Genomic DNA, 24,369 nt, shown 5'->3' on the forward strand with positions numbered 1-24,369 from the left:
TCAAAATTTGTTATTCCGAAAACATGCTTAGATAAGTATAATGTCTAATTATTTACCTGGTTTGCAATCGGCAAACAACTCATTTAACCGTTTATACAGCACTTCGACATCTCAAACCGTTCCGAAAATATAGAAAGCATTGCTGAAGTTTGCAACAGTGGGTATTCATTCAGTCGGTTCAGTGTAATCGTTAGATGAGAATTCTGTTGTAAGGAAGTTGAGACTCAGTACTGCTTATATGTTGAACTTACGCATGCCTAGATGAGAGGTAGGGCTTGTACTTCAGGAGTTCCAGTGATACTTTCGTTTCTTTACAGAGAGGAATTTTCCCTTCATTTCCCCAGTAATTTGAACATTGAGTATAGTATTTCGGTATTAGCCTATATTCACATTTATATATAATGTATTTATTATATACTGTATACAATTACCACATGAACTGTGAGTAATGAATATTTGTATAAGCTCTCTGTAACTGACACTTTTCGCTTACGGACAAATAATCATGTTCCATCAGTGTCCGTTATTCAGAGGTTTTACTATAGCGGGTGTATCAGAAGTTCAAGGCCATAGGCCAACTCCGTTTCGTTATGAGTCAAGATACGAAAAAATGGAAAGAGAGAAAAGTTGTTGGAAATATATAGTTTTCAATCTAAAATTATGGATTTGTTTTCAATTGCACGAACCGTTTGAGCTCCACGCTGGTAATGCAGTTAATGTTAAATGAAAATGCAACGTTGCTAGTTGAGAAGGCTGGTCATGCGGAACGTAAGGGCACTCAAAAGTAACTTCAGAATATTCTTGTGTAAGAGATCCTAATCCATTTTCCAACAATTCTGTGTTGTGGGTATGGTGAAGGCCCAAAGATATATATATGCATGCTGTACTACAAATCACCTCTTTGCTTCTTTTCCATCTCTATAACATTTCATTCGCTTTCTTGTTTCTCTCTTCTCGTTATTGGCGTTCGCTGCCACAATTTTCCTGCAAGGGCTAGTGCCCCAATTACCGTTGTCAACGAAAATACGAAACACATATTCCCTTTATTTTACGTCTACTATATTTGTGCACAATTTCATTCGCTTCGGCGCATTTCTTTTGGCGTCATCCAAATTTTTGTACCTTTTATCCACTGGAAGTTTTTCCGCAGAAAATAAAAACACGTATTCACTTATTTTATGTGCTGTTCCTCTATACAGTTTTATTAAAATCCCGCATGTACTTTAGGTACTTCTGAACTACCTTCATTACCAATTTTGACATTTTACCGTCATAAATTTGGAGGGCTTCTGACCCACTTAACCGTGTTGTTACGGAAATTACGAATACGTATTCTTTTATTTTACGTCTACTACTTCTATGCACAATTTTATTTATGCTTCGGTCTACTTCTTTCTGTGCTCTTGGAGTGGAATTTCAGCCTTTTGGGGTAAGACGTTTGCCCCCCAAGAATAGTTTTGCCGTGGAAAATAAATCAAATGAAATATATATACGTGCCAAATTTGATCGAAATCGGCTTGGATCATTAAGATGATGTTCCTTGTAAATTTAATTAAGATTCAAAGAGAAGGAAAAGGGTCAATCTAACATTACACTTTATGTATCTTTCTCTGCAATACCTGTAACAAATAGTTATAAATACAGAGTTCTCAATCTTTACGTAAGAATTGTGCTTAGTTTCAAGCAAGCTCTAATCCTGACATATCCAACGTAAGTGAAACTCAGTGACTTAAAACTCAAGATTCTAGTATTTTACGTGAAACCATGAATAACGATAATTCTTTCACTCTTGAGAGGTTTTTCAGCATTTCTTTATAACTGGATATTCAGCGTCATTCAAAGAACTAGTGATATGAGGGAAACTTAAGACTGACAGAAATATTAGCGCCACGTTGTTTTATTAAGGATTCTAGTTATAAAAGTCGCATTTCAAAATTCCAAACTTCATATGTAAGGCCATAAACAACACAAAAACCTAACAAAGACTGAAGAAAGATAAGGATGAATGCATTTAATATTTTGCAATTTTATATAACTTTAAAATTATTAACTAACTATTAAATAATGGACCAATTACTTAAACTTCCGACATCCACACAGTGATTATCTAGAATCTTACCTAGCTAAAAACTATACAAAATTATTAAAGTAAAACGATTTTATGTTAAGTTTCACACTGAGCTTCTAATATAAAGGACACTAATTAATGAAAACCGAAAATAATAAACTATTGGCAGGCGATATATTAAAACTGCAATCCCTCTCTTCAAAAACTTATCCTCGAACCCATTCCTTCCCACGTTTAAAACAAGAGAGTAGCTGTAGTTGTACAATTCGCGGCAAAAAACCTGCAACATGAGCATATAAGTTTATTGTGAAATGACGAAGTCTTTTGCTCCAAAATAAGTATGCACGGGAGAAGGCCGAGGTTTATCCTGGCGTGATTCGTTCCACTTAGACGTTATGTTCATTCCCTGTGCTGTTAGGCGTAGTTTCACAATATACTTACATCCTCATGTTGCAGGTTTTTTGCCGCGGATTGTACAAGGTTTAATATATCCTGTTAAAATAGCTGTACATCCTGTTAAAATAGCTTAATACTGCAATAATACTTTTGGAACTTTCCGTATCTAATACAAAAGAAAAACACAGAAGGGGAAAAAATACTTACGGGGATAACAGTCATGACTCGATTTGTGGGTTCCGTTGAATAAGTGAAGAACCTCTTCACAGGTTCTTGGGCTTGTACTACGGACGACGAACTTGTCTCATCTATATAGATTTCATCATCACTCTCGTGAGTTTCACTATTAGTTTGATTTTCACTATTATTAGTTTCTTCTTTCACGTCATCATCATCATCATCATCAATCTCAACTAATTTACGCTTTCTCACTTGATAATTCGGAAAATTATGGCTCGAGTAGCCAGAAGAAGTTTGCGGACCATTTTCTATACTTGCACTATTGGGTACCAGTGGCCTATTAGTTTGCGGTATATCACTTCGGAACACAAATGTGGTAGTAGTCTTAGAATTCATATCACGACTGATGAAATTAGTTTGATTTCCACTGGGTTCTCCCACTATTGTGTAGGGGATCCACCTTGGGATAGTCCTCGGTCGAACATCCACATCACCGATTGCCTTTGGTAATACTGGTCCTGCAGTTGTGAGTTTATGAACCGTAATTCTCGCACCATCTTTTGTCACTAAAATACCATCTTGGTCATCATCGACCACCTCAATATCCTCGTCTTCGTCCACCTGTTCCTCTGTCTGATTATTATTCTCTGTTCTCGTAGTATCTACAGCAGGTGTCCTTCCTTCAACTTCCTCCTCTTCCCCTTCTTCTCTTCGACGTTTCGCTATAAACAAAATAAGACAAACAATAAATGAAGCCACAAAACAAATATAGTTCCTAAACACAGCGACGGTATCTAAATTAATTAACGAAATTTCAAATTGTGAAATCACTTTCCACTGGAAAAAATAAATGAAAATGGAAAATATTTTTAACGATATCGCCCAGGGCATATTCAATGGTACATTCCTGCATTTGCCTAGTGAAACTGAAAAAAAACTTTAATAAAGATGTTTTTTGTGGGATCCAAACCTCTCTCGATGACAGAAGTCTTAAGTCATACTCAGAACTGAATCAGTGAACGGAAAGAGAACATCATTCCCAAAACCTTATCTTTGGAAAATGAAGAACAAAACCGCTTCACCGAAAATACTGTTCTTATCCAAAAATATTTGTACTGGACATTTGTAGATTTCTTACGACTTTCCATTTCCCAAAATAGCACAAACGTAATGAAACTAGATGTTTAGTTACAGAAATGGGTTATTTCTACTTTTCCCCTTTATTTTTGGAATATTCTCCTTTTTTGATTCACTGACTCAATCAGAGTAAAACTATGCTGAACAAATACAGTTTCTTCGACAAATATTATACTGAAATGTCTAACAAAGAGGAGTTTAGCTTATCTGATATTTATGATGAAGATTTTCTTCGGTTGCAAAAAACATTGCGGAAAAGAAAAAGTATGTATAGTCAGGTTTCTACAAATATTACAGTTTTATTAATTTTCTTCACTTCAATCATGATTCTCACTTATTTGTTCAGCACAAATTCCCTGATTTTTATATATTTTATAGATCACGATTTACAAATCTCTATGTCTATATGTTAAAAAAAATTTATGTATTTCTCCCCACCTACGCAGGTATGAAAGTTCTGCAAAATAAACTATTTACTTTGTAAAATATTCCATATCAAATAGCCGGGTAAAACAAAAAGAGAAGTGTGGGTTCTGCAAAGCAAAAACTCCGACGTAAAATTCCCTGGCTTTACCGCGTTTTTAAAGCTACTCGTGAAATTCCTTGACTATTCCAGGGTTTCCAAATCGGTGGGAATTCTGTCAATATATATTTTCACTAACTTGTTTGTAGGCATTCTCCTCCCTTTATAGCCGGCTACACCTCATATGTTCTATCTTTTCAGTTTATTATTAAACCTCCCTGCAATTGTTTATATCATATTTAAATATTCATGTTGCAATCTCTATCATTTAAATTCCACTTGCTTCATGGACTATAGCAGTATATGTAGTCAACGTACAGTGATACATGGAATTACAATTGAATGTTCAGTTATATATTAACAACTTGACAACGTGACAAAATGAATAACACCTAAAATCGTACATGCTACTTCTGGATGCCTCTTTCTTTTTCAGTTCTTGCATTACTTCAATACTAATGTTTTATGTGATGGGTTATCCCCGTTACCCGTTTTTCGAGGCTGAGTCCATCTCCAAGACTTCAGTTCTAGGTGAAAAACTCCTACATCCATCAGGGATTGAACACAGGTCGATGAAGTGTTAGTCACACATACTACTGTCTCAGTTGCAGGTCAACCCATCTAAATTTATCTAGTAATTTTAAAATATTACTTTTTAAATATGCATTTTCTGCTTACTAGCAGCCTATTTTCAGTTGCTTTATTGGTAAAATATATACAGGGCGTCCCACATAAAACCGGTACGACTCAGTCTACCTATCTTTCACATACGAAGTTTAAGACATTTTGCATTACTTCATATTATTTCATATCCCAAAGTTACATATTACAAAGCATGTGTCATTATATTATTACATCTTACGGAAACTGTCTATTCAAAACTTTCGGTTTATAACAAATTCGTCTGATTTATGCTGGACGCTTATTCTTCATTACATTCCCAACGGTCCTCCATTTCTTGTACACATCTTGTATTCTCCTGGATGTGGGAGGCTTGATACCAAAGTATTTCTATACAAACATTTCTTTAGTATCTTCAATGGAGCGTGTTTCTGTGTAAAATTCCACGATATTAGTTCAGCGTTTAATTGCTAATTGTAATACTTCTCCACGACCATTATTTTACTGTCGAACTCAACAAATTACGTCTCCCTACAAATAAAAAAAATGAAATTAAATCCTTGAGGTTTACGTCCCACGGTTATGCGGGCTAGGCTAAAGGAGACGGTGATGATGAGAAATGAGTGAAATGGCGGAATGAAGAAAGCGGGAGTAAACGGGAGAACCCCAAGGAAACCCACGCACACGGTGTTTGTCCACCATAAAGTTCACTTGGCAGGAGCGGGGTTTGAACCCGGGATCCCATGCACCAGAGGTGAACGCTCTACCACTGAGCCACCGCGGCCCCCTTCCTTACAAGTAATACGATATTTCAGTGTAGCCAACTACATTAGCCAGATAAGCAATGAGGCCAACACCCACTTATTTGTGAACGCCAAAGTGAAAGTAAGGCGTATCGGTTTTAAGTGGGGCACCCGGATTTCCACTACTTATATGCTTCGCTGACAAAAAGTTGTTTCCCTGACTTTTCGGGTTTGTAGAAATCTTGGTACTGTAAAGAAGTCCCAATTCATAGGTTTTACTGTTATAATCAACATAAACTCAACAACAATCTTTTCAGACCTAAGTGCTAAGGAATGTTAGCCAAAACCGAAATTTGATCAAGTGGTCAATATCGTGATATTCTTTCCTTCTGCTTTCCAGTCTCTGACACATTGAGAACAAAGTTTACATTCTTTCTTCTCCGAACATCTTTGTTATGAGAAATTTTGAAAAGTGGTTTCATCAACAACTGGTTGTTATGGAATGAAATCTCTTGTTTACTATTTACTACCACATGTTCCACAAAAACCATCTATGGCTCTGTAACTAACTGCTATTGCGTCATTACCATCACCTAAGATATACAAATAAACAATTGCCTGTAACGCGGATTATCAGAGGAAAACTTGCCAATGAAAAGACGAACAACAACAAATGAAGTACAGTTATCATGAATTAACGTGACAACCAGTAAGCATGAAGGGATTTGCAATCTTTATTTTACGTCTCTTTCTATGTACATAGTAACTCTCGTTCTATACCATTCGACAAATATATAAATAAATCAGTGAATTACCTGATTCCAGCATTTCTGCACACTGAGGACATTCCCATTCTGGCGCCGTCCATTTAAGATGACCACAACCAATGTGGACACCTTGTGAGCCACAAAATTTACATAAAATAAGCTCCCATCTCCTGAAAGAAAAACAGAAAATGTATTATCTTCAACTATAAATAACCACTTTGGCCTACGAATCACTATATTAGTAAAGAAATACAGTATTAAATAATTATGAGCAGTAGTAAAAGAAAAATGCTGTTAACGCTAGAAGCACTGTATTACAGGAAATAAATTGCATGTATTGATCCTTGCCTTAAAAGCTGTCATCATCATCATTGACATATAACTGAAGTTAACAAAATAGTAATGCCGAAAATATATCAACTTCTTAATTTAAATGCCCAAATTATCTGGGTTTTAAATTTCTTCGAATACTTAAAAACCCGAAAATATACAGCCATCTTAAAACATTACGTAAATTTGTTTAAAGTCCAAATTTGTACGTTTGGTCGTCGTAAAACTAGTTAAGCCGCAAGATGGTCTACAATACTATTTCTTGAAGTCTTAGTACCAATTCTGTAAATTATACAGGGTGAGCAGAAGTCGTTACCCTATAGTAAGATAATTATTATTTGTGTATTAATCAATTTGTTTTTGTTCTGCACAGATTCAAAACGTAGATGAGCCATGGATCACTATACTCCCCAAAAATGAGGAATAACTGTATCAATGTTTTTGAAAAACAACGAGTCGGTGATTTTGGTTCAACGTAAATTTCGTCCTTGATTTCCTGGGCGTACGGCACCAACTGCCCAAATACTGCGACGTCTAGCCGCTCGCCTCGATGAAACTGGCTCAACGTGTGATAGTAGTATAAGTGGCCGGCCCTGTAGCATCCGCACAGCCAAGAACATCGCTGCTGTGACTGTAGATACCTAAGAGGACACTCAAGCATTAAAGCAGACGACGGGCCATGCAATTGAGCATCAGCAGACGGTCGTTACAACGAATTTTTTGGTGCAAGACTTGCAGATATTACCATACAAAGTTCAAACAACAAATCAGTTATTGCCTTCAGACCGCTACGCATGTGCAGTTTAGGCAGGCTCTCTTAACCATGAGCGACGAAGCGCATTTTCATTTGTGCAGACATGTGAATAACCAAAATTTTCGTTGCGGGGGCACTGGTAGTCCGTGTGTAATTCACGAAAAGCGATTACCTCCTCTCAAAGTCACTATTTGGTGCGGTGTTTACGGAGACAATGTCATTGGCCCCAATCTTTGAGGACGGCATTGGCAACACTGTGATTGTCACTAGTGCGCGTTACAGAACCATGATCAATGGCTTCTTGCTGCCACAAATTGACGAATTTGGTTTGAGAAACATGTGATTCCAGCAGGATGGTGCGACAACGCACATAGTTACGAGCAATAATGAACATTCTGAAGCAATCGTTTCCTGGTCGCTTAATTTCTCGTTTTAGTGATCTGAATCTGCCATCAAGATCGCCAGATTTGGCAGTTCCAGACTTCTTTCTTTAGGACTTTTCGAAATTAAAGAGTCCACAGGAACAAGCTTCAAATCTTGGTGGCCCCAAAGGAGGTGGCGAATTTATAGCCAGACGTTTTAAGGAAAGCAGAGGAAAATGTTGTGAAACGAACCCGATTGTGCATAAACTCTGACAGTTGCCACTTGGGCAATATCTTCTTTTTTCAACCGTTTTTTTTTTTTTTTTTTTTTTTTTCCAAACGAAGTTACAAACTCTGGAAATAGGCTGAAGACTTTTGCGCCGCCCTGTACAATCGGTAATAACATCCACATTAAATAAAGGTTAAAGGTCTAAAATATAGGAAGCACAGCGAGAATCTTAAAAATTCACAGTCATGTTCAAAACTACTATTCATTAAAAATAATACCTTTGCACTCACAACAGCATATGTTATATTTTACACCTTGGGCTTGTAAGAGAAATCTGAAAAGCTATAGATGGAATAGTTTATGCCATAATACAATCTTACTTGTTGATGACAATTCAAATAATTCATGGTATTTGCTTTCAAAAAAACAAACGATACGTCATGATTTTTTCTTTCTGCAATCTACTTACGTGCCATCCATGTTATATTTGCGTCCTTTAGGACAGTCACATTTTTTGGCATCGCATCTGTTATGCCTATGCAGCAGATCTTGAAATGCATTTGGTTCCAACTCCCACGAAGCATCTCTAAAAAATTAACATCAACGTATTAATAAAACTGTAAATTGTCAATCATACTGAATATATTTGAAAATACCTTTTCTTTACAAACCTTCAAGCCCTGGACTATAGTTGAAAGTTGTTGTAGTCCGGAATTTGTATTTCTGTATATTGTTTATCAATACAAATTTCACGTTCTATAAAACGATAAGCGTTATCGCCAAAACGTTTTAACTGACAGAAAAGGAAAGAAAAGAAGAAGAAGAAAGAAAAATTGAATGCAAACTCACGTGGATTACATGATAATGTTACCTGCCTAAAAATAGATAAAGTTCAATGGACAAAGACAAAATTAATGGTACGGGTAAGTCGGTAAGAGTGAAGAGCAAAGGAATAATAACAGAAAAAGTGTTTAAGTTCAGTTCACGCATCATACTCGATCATTCCATTACTTTTCTTGATTTACGGTCTTCATATTTACGTGCAAAATAACTATTATAATTATGCACAATACATACACAAATACATTGCTATAATAAAATATGGTATTCTTTACCTCAAAGAATGCTCACATCCAAGAGCAAAAATCTGGGAAAAGAAAGTGATTCAAAATTTAGATATGAATGAAAGAGGAAACAAACGATTTTTTTAACACTCCATATCCTCTATAGTTGTGAATTCAATAACATACAAAGAGTGAAAAGTGACTGACTGGACTGGAACTACAACCCAAGACCTCCGGCATATCGTCTGAACCACTTACGCCACCCAGTCCGCTCCCCAAAACAGCCATTCACTCTCTCACTATCGAGGTCGATGCTCTCCATACAGACCTCGTGTACTTACCACAGCCCCCTGCTGTGATTGGACAATCCCTGTATCCATATATTGAGCACGTGGTCAGAGTGGAGAGCACCGGCCTCGAGAGTGAGTGAGTGGCTACTCTGGGAAGCGGACTGGGTGGCGTAGTGGTTAACGCATCGGTACGGTATGCCGGAGGTCCCGGGTTAGAGCCCCGATCCACTTAGTCAATTTTTCACTCTCTGTATGTTGCTGAATTCACATCTATAGAGGATATGGTGTGCTAAAAGAATCGGTTGTTTCCTCTTTAATATCTATATGAAATCACAACCGTCATAGGTGCTCAATATACGGACACAGGGACTGTCCAATCACAGCAGGGGTCTCCGGTAAAACCCACGTGGTCCGAGTGGAGAGCACCGACTTTGAGAGTGAGAGAATGAGTGGCTCTTCTGGGAAGCGGACTGGGTGGCGTAGTAGTTACCGCATCGGCACGGTATGCTGAAGGTCCCGGGTTAGAGTCGCAGTCCAGTCAGTCACTTTTTCACTCTTTGTATGTTGCTGATTCAAAATAACTTCTCTTTCTTTTTTCCTTGTTTTTGTTACAGGCTATTAAAATTTCTAAAAAAAATACAACTTGAGATTTTGCCTGAAACTATCTATTAACACTGAAATTCTTCCTTTTTGAAAAAAAAAAAATATTTTTTATAGTAGCTCTCTAGTATTTATAGTATAGTAGCTACTATACTAGCGCTCTAGTATAGTAGCTACATAGTATTTATGAAGTGAAACTCACATACAAGAGTGCGACCATTCATGTGAGTGTGATAGAAAAATACTGGTCAAGGAGTATATACGGACTCCCAAGGAATCTAGTGCTTATATATAAGTAGTATATAAGGATTGTGAATGAGGGAAACCCAGGAAAAACCTCACTCAATTTGGCTGGCCTGAAAAAGCTATTACTTGTTGTCGACCGGGAATTCAATCTGGGACCTCTCGCAACAAAGGCGATAGCATTAGCGACTACACCACGCAGGACTTCTCAGGTTTAAATTATGTACAGATCACTTCATCTGTATATAATTTTTCTTAACCATAATAATGTATTGTAATCAATTACATAATCCTTGAGCGAGATTTCAAATTACCTATGTAGAAACTTTCCTTAATTGGAAACCTTGCTCAACATATTACTTGACTGCCTGTAAATTTGACAATGTTCAGCATTTTTCTGCGCTGTTTATTCGTACTTTTATTTGAACTATTTCTTTGTGTGAACCAGGTGTGTTATTCATAGTTAGTGTTGTATGTCGTAAGGAATCTTAATGGGTTATAATAGAGACTAATATTCTTGGAACTTCATAAACTATACCTGCAAATAGGTATTTTTATATACTGTACAAGCAAATGACAGATGCGAGTGATGGCTAAGTACATTTCTGTCAAGTTTTCAAAAACTCAATTAATTATTTACATTGTAATCAAGTTCTCTTTTCTTCAAGAACGTAAAGAAGAATTCTGGCTGTTATTTTCCAAACCTCAATGATTCAAGAACGGAAAAGATGTTTCCTATTTCGAACTAAATATAAATGTAATGTTTCATCACTCATGATACGTTTCCTTACCAAAATAAACGCAAATGACACTTAATTCATATTATTCGATCTCGTATTAAGTACTCTATAGCAGCGTTTCTCACATTTTATTTATTTTAAGTGAGGACCACTATTACTAGTCAGAATGTTCTACGGACCATCCTATTCTTGTCCCTTCGAAAGCAAATTTATTTATTTTATTTGTATTTTTATTTATGTATTAATCTTGAGCATGTGTCAATACACATTAGGTTTTTTTAAAAATAATAATAATAATAATAATAATTCAAGGTTATCAAAATAACATATTTACATTAAGCTATTAGATCCTACATAATCGTTTCCTTACCAAACTACACAATGTTTTGATTTCGTAATTTATACCTGTTTCAGATTTTCAGATTTTCAGACTACAGTGTGTAATACGAATTTCACTTGAATTTCTTTTTTCCTTCTTTTTTGGACTGGTGTTCAATCTAAGAGGACCATAAGGCCAGACCCTGGAACCACAGTTTGAGAAATGCTGCTCTATGACATCAAAAATGCTCTAATTATTAGTACTATAAATTATACAATAATGGTTAGAAATGTAGGAGAAATCGGTACGACACTACACAATTATTAACTATCTCGCTTTTTTACTAACACGTTCAGAACGTTTTCAACCTGAAATTACTTTAGAAAACACCTCCCTCAATCCAGATTAAATAAAAATAAACATTTAAAACTTAAGAACTTGTAAAATAATATCTCTAAAATAATCAAAATCATTTATATTACGTATTAATCTTAAATGTCATACTTACTGTTCTGGAATAAATACGCCAAATTCTAACATAGCCTTCTGAAATGTCGGCTTATTGTTACATAGTGGGCACTTAAAAAAGTAGCCAGCACTTAAAGCGAGACTCTGAAAAATTAAAATTACATTACGTGAAAAATATATTGCATGTTCTACTACCAGTTCCATACATGGACATTTTGAATAAACAATCTGAAATACGTTCCTTACTAAGGGGTACTTAAGGTGCTAATACGAATGATTCTAGGTTCAAGTCCTTGACAAAACAAATATGGATTAAGATTCCAAGTTAACAGGCTGAACACGGTGTTTTTCGTCATGTTAAATACAACTCACACCCTTGAATGGATTCTACGTTGGTTTTCATTCTTCTAAGAATTTTATATATGGGTTTCTACACAATCATTTTGATAGACAATATAAGGACATACTATTCGTCCCTCTCGAGACAAAAGGGCGTATTTCATTTTCTTAACTTTTCCACGAGACAAGTTTAAACCGTTTGTCATTATTTATTCTATCGTCTTTTAAAATTGAGTTTTATCTTCGTATCAGGTATACAACTTGCGAGATCAAATCAAATTTTAACAGAACCGATAGAATAAATGATGACAGAATCTTTAACTTGTCTCCTGGAAAAGTTGAAAAAAATGAGGTACGCCCCTTTGTCTCGAGAGGGACGTATTAACTAAGGTAGGTAGCTGATGATCACACTTGTTCAATACAGCAGGTAACGACTAGAACCTATCCAACTTCGACATCCACTGTACTGTTGTATAACAATAGTTCGGTGATTTTCTACGTTTCGGTACTACCCAATCTTGACGAAAATTATATACCTTAATATGAAAATCCTGGCACAGGAACACTAAAATATGTATGACTATATAATCAAAGTAATTAATTAACTTCAAATTCATATGCTGGGTATCTTAATTGACGATCCTTCGCATGAGCATCATATACAAATATCTTAATTATTATATTCCTACTTGCTACTTTAATTATTGAAGAAAGCATAAGCGAGTTTCTACCATTCGACTCAACATGTACTTAAATATGTGTGCATCTGTCTGTTTCAAGTTAATTTTCAAAGAAAGAAAGAAAGAAAAAACTTATTCGATTTCAATAAAATTTACATACTTCATACGCCTACTTTTGGAAGTGTATTTAGAAAAGGTAACCCAACAATATTTCCTCATATACGAGGGTCGTCTGAAAAGTTTTTGCCTTGACCCAGAAGGAAGCATTTCTAATTCATGGAACTTTTCTAAATTAAGAGAGTAGGTTTTATATATATATATATATACTCCCTCTTATTAAGTTATGTGTTCTAATGTTCAACCATTCCTTCTTTGCAGATGGAACTGTGAGTCAAGATGGAGTTACCTATAAAGCAACAGCACACTGCAGATAGTGCAGCGATTCCGTATCTCTTTCTGAAGATTGGACGGTCAAACAGATTTACGAGGACACGGAAACCACCTCACAGAACGATGTCTCACTCTATACAATAGTAAAGTAGAGGGAGGATGAAGTGAAACGTGCTGAGTCCCTAAGTGACGAATCGAGCAGTTGCGGATTGTTTCCACACACATCACGAAAGTGCATCACATAATCATGTCTGATTGCTGACTAACACAACAAACTATTGCAACACATCTAGACATTTCTAAGAAGCGCGTAGATGGACATGCATTTGGCTTCCAGAGAACTAACAATTGGCCAAAAACACAATTGAATGGATCTCCCAGATGCAATATGTATTGACCGTAAAGATTTTCTGAGAAGGCGCATGTCTCAAGATAAAATATGGTGTGATCATTTAAACTCAAGACAAAATAGCAGTGACTACAGTAGAAATATTCTACATCTCCGCCAAAGAAATTTGATTGCCAAGCTTCCGATGGGAAAGTGGGTGTGTCAATTTTCTGGGACGCACAGGGTGTTTTCCTTATCGACTTCCTGCCTCAAGGACAGGCCATTAATGTAGACGATTAGTCAAGCGTGTTACAGCGCCTGCGACAACAGATTCAGTTGAAACGCAATGACAAATTGAAAAGTGTTGTTCACTTTCTTCACAACGCACCATGCCGAACTGCTAGCCAGACACTCAAGCAACTGCATGTCTATTCCTTTGAACTGATCCAACATCTCCCTCTTTATCCGACTTCGGGCCTACAGATTATCTACTACCTGTCATGAAGACCCAACTGAAGGGTAGGTATTTTAGCTCTGCCGAGGCTGTTGTGGACGCTAAAAAATCCTTACAGTGAGCTACAAAAACTGGAACACGCTGGAGGAAAAACATTCAAGTACAGGAGGACTATGAATAGTGCATATAAAATTTCAGCTCATTACCATGTTGCCTTTCGTGTCAGGTAAGAAACTTACCAGCCGACCCTTATATATACAATCTGATTTTAAGAATTTTCACGAAAACTTTCGTAAAAACTATTAGATTTTCATAAAGCTAGCCCATTAGGTGAGGTTTAAATAAGAATTAAAAGGTAAAAAGATCAAATTAAACCTCAAACTGGAAATTTCTAGATATACATGTGATAAAGGAAGTCACGAACACCAGAGTAAAAATTAATCGACTGTGATGAAATGCGGCTTTTTTCTTTCTTTTTTTTTTCCCTCGGGGTTTTCAGATCACTGCTTCAGGTTTACTTGTTCACAAATATAAAGGCAAATCTAACCTTATAAAAAAAATATGCTTCAAGACAAATATTGTAAGAACTGGTTTTCATGCAACACTGTGTGCGCTTTCCTTGAGAATTCTACATGGTGCCTATTGCTCCAAATATAAATCAACCACCTTTAAAATAAGCTTTCGAAGTAACTTTTGTGGAAAATATTTTCAAAAAGACGTGTATGTTTCCTTTGGAATTCATAGGTAGGTGGTACCCTCCACCTCAACTGAAAAATAAAATAAAAACAATAAATTTTGCACGCTTCTATTGGACACGGCATCAATTATGTTTGTCTCTTATAGACTATAGCTTTTCGTTACAGGAGTATTCTTTTCAATCACGATACAACAAAATGTTAAATCTTTAAGTTTTACGTCCCACGATTATGCCGGCTAGGCTAAAGGAGACGGTGGTTATGAGAAATGAATGAAATGGTGGAATGAAGTGGGAGGAAATAGGGAACAAGAATCCTGAGAAAACCCATGCACACGATGTTTGTCCACCACAAAGCTCACATGGCGTGAGCTGGGATTGAACCATGGACCCCATGCACCAGGGGAGAATGCTCTACCACTGAGCCATCGAGGTCTTCCACGATACAACAAATATGATTATTTACGAAATATTTTGATCCTCTTAAAAAACTTCTATTTGAATTTGCCATATATATCATATCACCACAGATAATTCAAGCATATATACTTTAAAATAAATTATAGGTTAAAATAAGTGATTCAAAAAGGACATTACGAAATGGATCATTCTCCCGTTCACCTCATCCTTAGTTTCTTTTTCTTTCTCTCCCTAAATTAAAAATTGATATTCACCACAGTAATTGCAAAATAATGACAAGTGTTAAACGGACACGAAAATACAAACCTGGACACAATTACGATGGAACCAAGCATTCTTCTTACAACAAGGAGCCCACAGAGTTGAAATACATGGCTGTGGGTACACTTCTTCGTAACATATGGTACAAAGAGCAGCATTCTTTTCACTTGCAGCTTGGTCAATGAGAGCCTGAGGAACTTTTTGTCGTGGGCGATGAGTAGGGCAAAACGACCTAACAAAAGAAGTCAGCGTAAAACAAAATTTCAGTCTATCAAAAGAAGTCAGCGTAAAACAAAATTTCAGCGTTCTCCTTAATTTTCTCTTTAACAATGTCACAGGATGAAAATTACACTGAAATAAAATCATGGACAAAAAAGGTCTTTCTCGATAATTGTTATGAAATGATAATACAGGGTTCCTACTGAGCTTGAGAAATCTATTTTCCTGACTTTCATGACAGGTGTCGGATGACGTTGACATATAAATAAGGAATAAATAACGGTGAATATTTACATATAAGAACATTTGAAGGGTAAGGGGAAAAAACAAGGAATGTCCATGTGTGTGCTTTATCGGGTGCTTTGTCCTATCTGTTGGTGACTCTCGGTACTATTTGACTGTATATGCCATGCATGCGTAGATGTCGAAATGTCCATGCAAGAAGGGGCAAAAGATTTGACTAACCCTATTCTTTTTATGAGGTTTTCAATATTAAAACGCCGTTTTCTCAAAAATCAATTTTTGTGACATTCCTTCTTTTTTCCCCTTACCCTTCATTTATTCTATAGACAAATAATAGTCAATTGTTCATACGTACATTCCACTTACCACCCATAAAAATCTGACCAACGTTCCATTCTGTGATCATTAACGATTGGCTAAGCTGAAATTGGTGTACAATTAACGTTAGAAAAATATATATTTTATAAAATTTCCCTTGATTTCCAGTCTTTTTCCCTAAGTTTTCCCTGATTTCCCTGACCAATAGGAACCCTGCAATGAATGTTTGATACAATTTGCAGCTGATTTTAATTATACTTTTGAACTCGCTGTATCACTAGTAAAATACCTATTAAATTACTGTAGTAAGTTTTATCTGTTTTAACAAAAATCATCTATTAACTCACCACGACAAAAATAACGCTTACTTGAGACAATCGTGTTGTAGTCGATGAAACAATTGTGGAGTTTCCAACTGATCTATACGCAACATTATAACTAACTTTCTCTCTCTCTCTCTCTCTCTCTCACACACACACATATATTATATATATATATATATATATATATATTAGTACATAAAATATAATGAGATTATTCTAACAATACGTACTTGAATTGCCCAAAAAATTGATGAAGGGAGCCCTCTTTCCTTCCACAGGGTAGATGAAAGGTTTTCTTGCATTTTTTAACACAACATCCAATTGTAGCTCCAGTCCGATGACAATAAATACATAGCTGAAAAAAAATTGTATTATCTATTATTGACTAATATATATAAATTGTTACCGATTTCGGAAATGAAGATAAAGCTTGTTACCTTAGTTGCGTTAAATTCTATTCGGGCAAATATTCGAACCGTTATTTTATCTGCCTAAACCACACACACCGTCAGGACTAGCACTCCTTCTTGTATAGGTACGATTTTTCTTACCTTAAAAAAAAATGTTAGTTTTCTTAGAACTGGGTACGTTTCTTATCCTCCACTTGTGAGAAAACACTTCAAATATTTTGTTACTGCCACAACTATTAGGTAGATTAGAATAGATATAATAGTATTAGTGATTAGATATATTAGAATGTGCCTATTATCACCGTGGCCAAGTATCGTTTCGTTACTTGTTGGAACGATCACTAAATTTCTTGTTTAATGATAGACACACGGGTTTGACTTAAGGAAACTCCAAAACATGCTAACAAACTATACTCAACTTATCTGCCATCCGGAACAAATAGTGTTGTTATAAACACGCTGTCTTGGAGTTACTTATGTCTGTAAGCTTAGTGATTGTGAAAATAGGTGTATGAATCAGTGAAGAATGATGTCTGGTATTACTGACCACAGATATAAATGAAATGCGCATTCTAGCACTGGTGGTTATAAAAAAGTTATTTCTGTAAGTTTTTTTTTTCTTTCTTTTACAAATTATGATAAAACAATATTAGGTACTCAATTTTAAGAAAAAGTAATCTAAAAGATATAAGAAAAATTGTACTTACCTGTAAAACGAATCTGAAGCCCTGATGACTCCACAGGAGTTTAAGTAGATGAAATCCGGTTCAAATATTTGTCCGGATATGATTTAACACAACTAAGGTAACAAGTTTTCATTCCATTTCATAATATAGATAGATATATTTTCCTATTTATCAAATTTATTTTACGAATATAATGTGCCAACTATTCAATGAAGTATAAATACATGTTATTTTACGATTCCTACAGGTTCTGATATATATATATAAATCCTTGACTTTCCATGATTCCTTATTAAGAATTCCGTGATTACATTAAATTCTTGTGAAGTCAGCCCCCTCCCCCAAAGCCGACCCTCCCTTACCAATTTTGCAAGAAATGTTTGTATTTTTCAATATCAGTCAGAAACTTGCTGTAAGCAGCGTCAAGTAATAATTCATTACAACTCTGCAAGACTTATTGAAGTTCTGCTGCATTTACATCGGAGAAAAGTTTCTTTCCTAAAGTTTTCAGCAAGCACATCATCTATAAAGTGAGACGTACGAAGTTCGTCTGGAAGAGGGATCTTTTTTTGACCTACATGGAATGAATGCTGCTGCTTTGCACTTTAAAGGATTGTTCTGTTGAAGTTCACTAATCATAGAATAAAGAATCCAGAGACAATCGTAGAAATTCCAGTTCCTGTTGTCCCCTGATCTCTATTACTATTTGTGCGAGAAAACGTCACGCAGAAATTCAATATCGACACTTCTTTCTCACAATACGATTTTCTGTTATACAACACTTAATAGCCCTGTATTTGTACATTTCAGCAGTCTGATTTTACATATCTAAACACGAGATCTAGAAGTTTCCCTACAGCATCAAAGACGAACTGGGTCATTGGTCTTGTATGTAAGTATGAAGGAGAATGCAGGAAGAGTTGGCATTCAATGACTACAATCTGAGGAAAGACAGTCGTGAATAACGAATATCACATTAAATCAAGAGCACTGTCATGGAACACCTGAATAAATACTTCACTCACTGATTTCCAACCTTTCCTCTGGCTTTGATCCACAGATGGCTTTTCCTAATATGAACCAACAGTCATGCCACATTGAAATGCTTCATCCAGTCCCTGAACAACAAATGTTCAGTGCAGTCACATATCTTGATGTGGACCTCGAATTTGAGAACGGAATGAGACTAACATACATATCAAACGTGCCAACAGTATGCACGAAAAAAATATTACTTTTTACAAAATGTTTTAGGTAGATCGGTGTGATGTAACTTCTTGTCAATCACAAAATGCTCCGATTATTTGTCTCCTTGCTCGCAATTCCAATTCCAAGACGATGTCCTAATCACTTCGTTTCCACTACTTAGTAGTTCTGCTCTAGATGCGTGCACTCCTATACTTTGATCTGATATTGTACGTGCAGGTGGCAATAAGATGATATAAATATTTCTCTTAATCTACAATATTTAGACTAAATTCATATACTAAGTTAACTATTTCCCCGTCGTGGCCAATGATCGACACATGCCGTACACTAAACATTCAAAATAAAATTCGAAAATAAAATTGTGAAGAAATGTAAATCCGACAAAATAAAATTAAAACAAAGTATAAATATTAAACAGGGGACGCGAAAAGGCTAAAAGAATAAATAACTATGAATAAATAATATTAAAAGAAAATAAGTCAAAAATAGCAATAATAAGCACATAACACGAAAATTTTAAAATGAAAAAGTACCTTAAATGTTCCAATCTCTCTAACAAAATTGAGAATATGGTCATTACATACCGTATTATTCCACAAAACTTGATGAAGACAAGAGACCGGAACAAGAAAACCCCCGTATTTTATATATATATATATATATATATATATATATATATATATATATATATATATATATATCGGGTGTTCTAAAAATGGTGCCCACGGACCACAAAACATTATTTTACAAGTCAAAATAAAGCAATATATATATATATATACTTGAACACCTTTCGAGTCCTCGTCTGGAGACACAAATTGCACTATATGGCAACGTCGCAAATAAAGAACCATAGATTAGATCTACCAATCAATCAAACAGATATATCGATCCTTTCCAGATGGCAGCTAAAGTCGATATTGATTGACACTAGCATCACTTATTAGTATAGCAATAGATTCAACTGCTTGTTGTATTCGTAGAATAATGCTAATGGCTCCAAGTTAATCTGCGACGTTGCAACAATGAAATTTTGATTCCCCTTAGCGGCTGAAGGAGACCTCGGAGGGCATTTCATCATGTAACATTTTCGCTTTCTTTTGGCCTGCAGAATAAGTGCTTTACCGACCGTGGGTGTAATTTTTTAGAGCATCTAATATATATATATATATATATATTAGATGCTCTTTAGATATATAGAAAGCGAAAATGTTACATGATGAAATGCCCTCCGAGGTCTCCTTCAGCCGCTAAGGGGAATCAAAATTTCATTGTTGCAACGCCACAGATTAACTTGGAGTTATTAGCATTATTCTACGAATACATAAAATTTTGCAATATATATATATATATATATTGCAAAATTTTATTCATTTAATCTGTCTTCAGGGAACATGAAAGTGAGTGTGAAAAGTTTTAATAAATGCTCCTTAACCCTTTGACTACCAATTTTTTTTAATGTGAACATTCTTTTATACGTACGACTCCTTTAATGTGGAATATTCCTGAGATCTGTACACAGTTTTGGAAACTAAACACAGTCCCTTGATCATATCTGACCGACCCGATGGGAGAACAACATGCATATTTATTAGAATTTTTAAAAACAAACTCCCAACGATGTTTGAATTATTCGCATGGGACACATGTTCTTAAGCATGGGATACATGGGACACAAGTTCTTGAAGCAAATTTCTGGCTTTATTATATGTAGATTTGCAAGCATGTTCACGATTGCTTATTATCTTACGACCATATTTTGCTCAGACTACCCTATCCTTGGCTTAGGAAAGAATGTTCTGTGGGTGTGTTATGTGACTCATGAGCATTTCTATCTGCTACAGATTTTAATTGCGAACCTGAAGAGATACTGTGCTTGTTCTCAAACATATCTGAGACAATCCGGAAGGTGAGGTATAAATTAATGCTATTAAAATTTGAACAGTTCATTATTCAAATATTGAAAACGAATATTCGACACGAAACTCGCACGTGTGTTATTTAATTATTGTTTATACGTCCCTTTCAGTTCACCTAAAATCTTATTATTTTGAATTAATATTCTTCATAGACTATAAATTTATGAAAGAATTATTTGTCTGTTCTTGAAACCGGGTCAGTGTGGTACGTTAACTATATAGCCACGACGAAGCTCCCGAGACAAAGGTACTTACGTATTAGGGTAATAATTTGATTTTCTTCTTTATACTTAGAATACGTATAAAAATTCACATATTAATGTATACTGTACATTTAAATCATTGCTTATTACGACTAACACTGGGCATAATCTTCTTTTAGAACTGCATACTGAATCGCTCGGAAATTTCTTAGATGAGAAATATTCTACTTGTTCCTATTTCGTCACCATTCTCCTACGATAATTTCCCTTCACACTAATTCTACATTTTTTTAAATTTTTATTTTTTTTTATTTTTTTTTAATTTTTTTTAAGATTTGCTACAATCCAGCGTCAGTGTGCCTGACCTACATAATGAAATCTATACCGTTAAAATGGGATGGAAACCACAGCTCGGTCTTTTGATCAAGACGATTCACTGCCATCACGGTTTAAACATGCAAACACATACACAGAAACAAGCATTCTAGACATAAGGTTATAGTAAATTCCAACACTTAAAAAAAAAACATGTTTCTACGGATTGGATGTTCGGAGAATATGTATGAAGAGATGATTACAACAATATAATAATAATACTAATAATGCATATAGCAATTTACCAGTCGAGATCCTCTTTTCAGTTCTTTGCGAATATCCTTTGCAAGAAAACCAAGAATACCTTCTTCATCCTTTCCATTTTGCTCCAATCCACAAGAGAACAACTGAAAAAAATATCATCCAAATATGATAGTATAATTTTCAATGTAATAACACTATAAAGCATTTTATTTTTAAAATAACCAACGAAAAAAGAAAACACTTCAATACGTAATACAAAAAACATTTTGATAGTGTACTTGTGGAAGCAAATGGGAGCATAAAATAATAATAATGATCAATTTTTACTTTGTATTCTAGACATGAAACAAGTATTTCAGAACCCTTCTTCACTGTTATGTTCTTCCATTATGCCATCCACTACTGGTTATAGATTCTATCCATCTGTATGCATCTATGCTTCAAAAGACAGAATGAACAGTAATTATGTTTTAGTGGAGTGGATAGTGCGTTTATTTACATTCCACATGGGACGCGAAAGCTTTTCTATGACAAACGAATATATGTTTAGAAACCATAAAATACAAATCGTTAACAATGGACTTTCATATTTTTTTTCTACATACTCTTCATGTGCAATCACAAATTGTTTCATCATTACCAAATGTAAGATTGAGAATCTATTTTCCTTTTTATGTAAGCTGAGTTGATTTTGAGTTTAACGTACCTTTCAGCAACGAGGCTATATGAGACGTGGACCTACTGATTAACGTGGAATACGAACCACATGAGCTCCGGCCGGGAATCGAATCCGGATTTCCCACGCCAAAGGCGCGCATGCTAACCGCTTAGCCACGGAGGAGCTCTTTTTTATGTAAGTAACTAAGAAATGAAAAATATTAAATGTTCGTCTCACGATTATATTTAAATCTGTAGATCAGTTTTTTAACGTTACATCATGTATTAGTATAATTCTGTGTGGAACTCTTGATATTATTCATGGAGCTATGGTTAACAACTATGTAATTACGTCTTAACTTCCTTTTAATGTGACATACTGATTATCGAACCTCCATTGCTGAGTTAACCTTTATTCGGATTACTACAGTAGTAATACAACCCATACATGTTCATTTTACTACGACCTCACTCACCCTCGCTCTCGCAATGACAGTTGGCCCTCGCGGAGGAAATTATCCATCGCCCTCGCAGTGAGTTAGCCTTGGCCTCGTTCACCCTCGTCCTCGTGCTGGAAACTTGTCCTCGCCCTCGCGAAGGAGTTTGTCCATCACCCTCGCACACCCTCGCCCTCGCAGTGGCAGTTGGCCCTCGTTTTCACGAAGGGAGTTATCCATTGCACTCGCTTGCCCTCGCCCTCATATCATTGAGGACAAGGTTATTTGAGATTGAGGAAGTCCTCGCGAGGATCAGATCCTCAATTTTCCAGCCTATTTGCTGAATTATTTCCGTAGCATACGTCCTAAACAAAGAAAACTAAACATACCATCGGATAACTTACTCCGAATCACCTAAAATGGAACAAATCATTGACTACTCCACGCTTAATATTACCATGAATATGTTCAGATAAAATTTAAATACAGTTTCCTTTACACCTTTTGGTGCAAATTTGTGTTGAGCATGAGACGAGACGAGAAATAAGGTTTATCATCTCGTCTCGTAAATTTTATAGAAGTCTCGTCTCGTCTCAATTCTCGGAAACTTCTTTATTGTCTCCATTCTCGACGATTCACTTCTTGTTCTGTAAATTTACGTACAAAATGTATTCCATTATCTAGAATTTCACAGAATCCTGCGTCACGAGAGGTGTAAGAAGGGTGTATCTAAAAAACATTCAAACCTATTTATTATTGGAATATATTGTGATTTGTGGAATATATTGTGATTTGTGTGTCTTTAAACGCTCATAAATGCTCTTCATTGTGATCGTATAATCACTTTTATCAATTATAGGTTTTACGTACGGATAATTAAGCACTAAAATAGTGTTTGAGACGAAGACTTGGGTGAACTAGTGTTGCTCACGAGATTCGAAAAAATTTTCGTCTTATCTCGTAGTGCAAATTATAAAGAGTGATAACGGTTATAAGGTTTAAAAAGTGTTGTTTTCAACATACAGTTTCTTATAATTATTAACATATAAGAATATGTTGGGTTGGGGCAAAAGTCATGGCAACTATTTTTTTTTTCTTGAAGATACCAGTCCGGTTGGAAAATTTGACATATACAGACGAAAGGACAAGGTGTTAACTACATGTGTGGACAATGAATAACACTGAAATATCGTAACACACTAATTTATTACGATAGTATACAGGGCAATATGGCCTTCACGGTGCAAAAGAATGACAACACAGTACGGATACAGTTGACATACAACCTGGGCCTAAAGAACCTCAAAGTAATCCCCTGCTACGCTGCCAACGATGTGGAAGGCGCTGAATACCATCCGCCTCAGCATTTGCCGCACCATGTGTGAATGGGGTCGCCTGTTCGCGCACAGCATTAGCAATGTCCTCGCGTGTTGCAAACCGTCTACCACGTAGTGGTTCCTTAATCTTTCGAATGAGATCAAAGTCACAGGGCGAAATGTCAGGAGAGTACGGTGCGTGCTCCAATTCTTCCCATCCCCAACATCGCAGTAGCTGTGCTACACACTCTGCTTTATGTGGTTTTGCATTGTCGTGCAGGATTATTGCACTGTCCCCAAGATCCGGACGTTTCTCCCGAACGCCACGTCGTACCTGTCACACCAGGAAGTCCCTGTAGTACTGTGCGGTCACTGTTCTGCCATGTGGAACAAAGTGGCAAATAATGACATCCCTGACGTCATATGCGACGATCACCATCAATTTGACTG

General features: G+C 35.8%; 1 protein-coding gene across 2 annotated transcripts in view; it reads right to left on the reverse strand.

Annotated features, from left to right (window-relative positions):
• The window catches only part of LOC145685945 (uncharacterized), an 84,892-nt gene that overhangs the window by 42,927 nt on the left and 17,596 nt on the right, over positions 1–24,369 (reverse strand). For both annotated transcript variants that reach the window (XM_081758722.1, XM_081758723.1), the window contains exons 3-9: positions 21,551–21,652; positions 16,734–16,858; positions 15,446–15,632; positions 11,875–11,978; positions 8,580–8,696; positions 6,484–6,605; positions 2,672–3,366 (exon numbers count right to left, since the gene is read on the reverse strand). In XM_081758722.1, the coding sequence (XP_081614848.1) occupies positions 2,672–3,366; positions 6,484–6,605; positions 8,580–8,696; positions 11,875–11,978; positions 15,446–15,632; positions 16,734–16,858; positions 21,551–21,652 (1,452 nt within the window). The remainder of the gene's footprint in view (positions 1–2,671; positions 3,367–6,483; positions 6,606–8,579; positions 8,697–11,874; positions 11,979–15,445; positions 15,633–16,733; positions 16,859–21,550; positions 21,653–24,369) is intronic.

Source organism: Thermobia domestica, chromosome 5 (assembly GCF_964235325.1).
Source record: "Thermobia domestica chromosome 5, izTheDome1.hap1.1, whole genome shotgun sequence".
NCBI lineage: Eukaryota > Metazoa > Arthropoda > Insecta > Zygentoma > Lepismatidae > Thermobia > Thermobia domestica.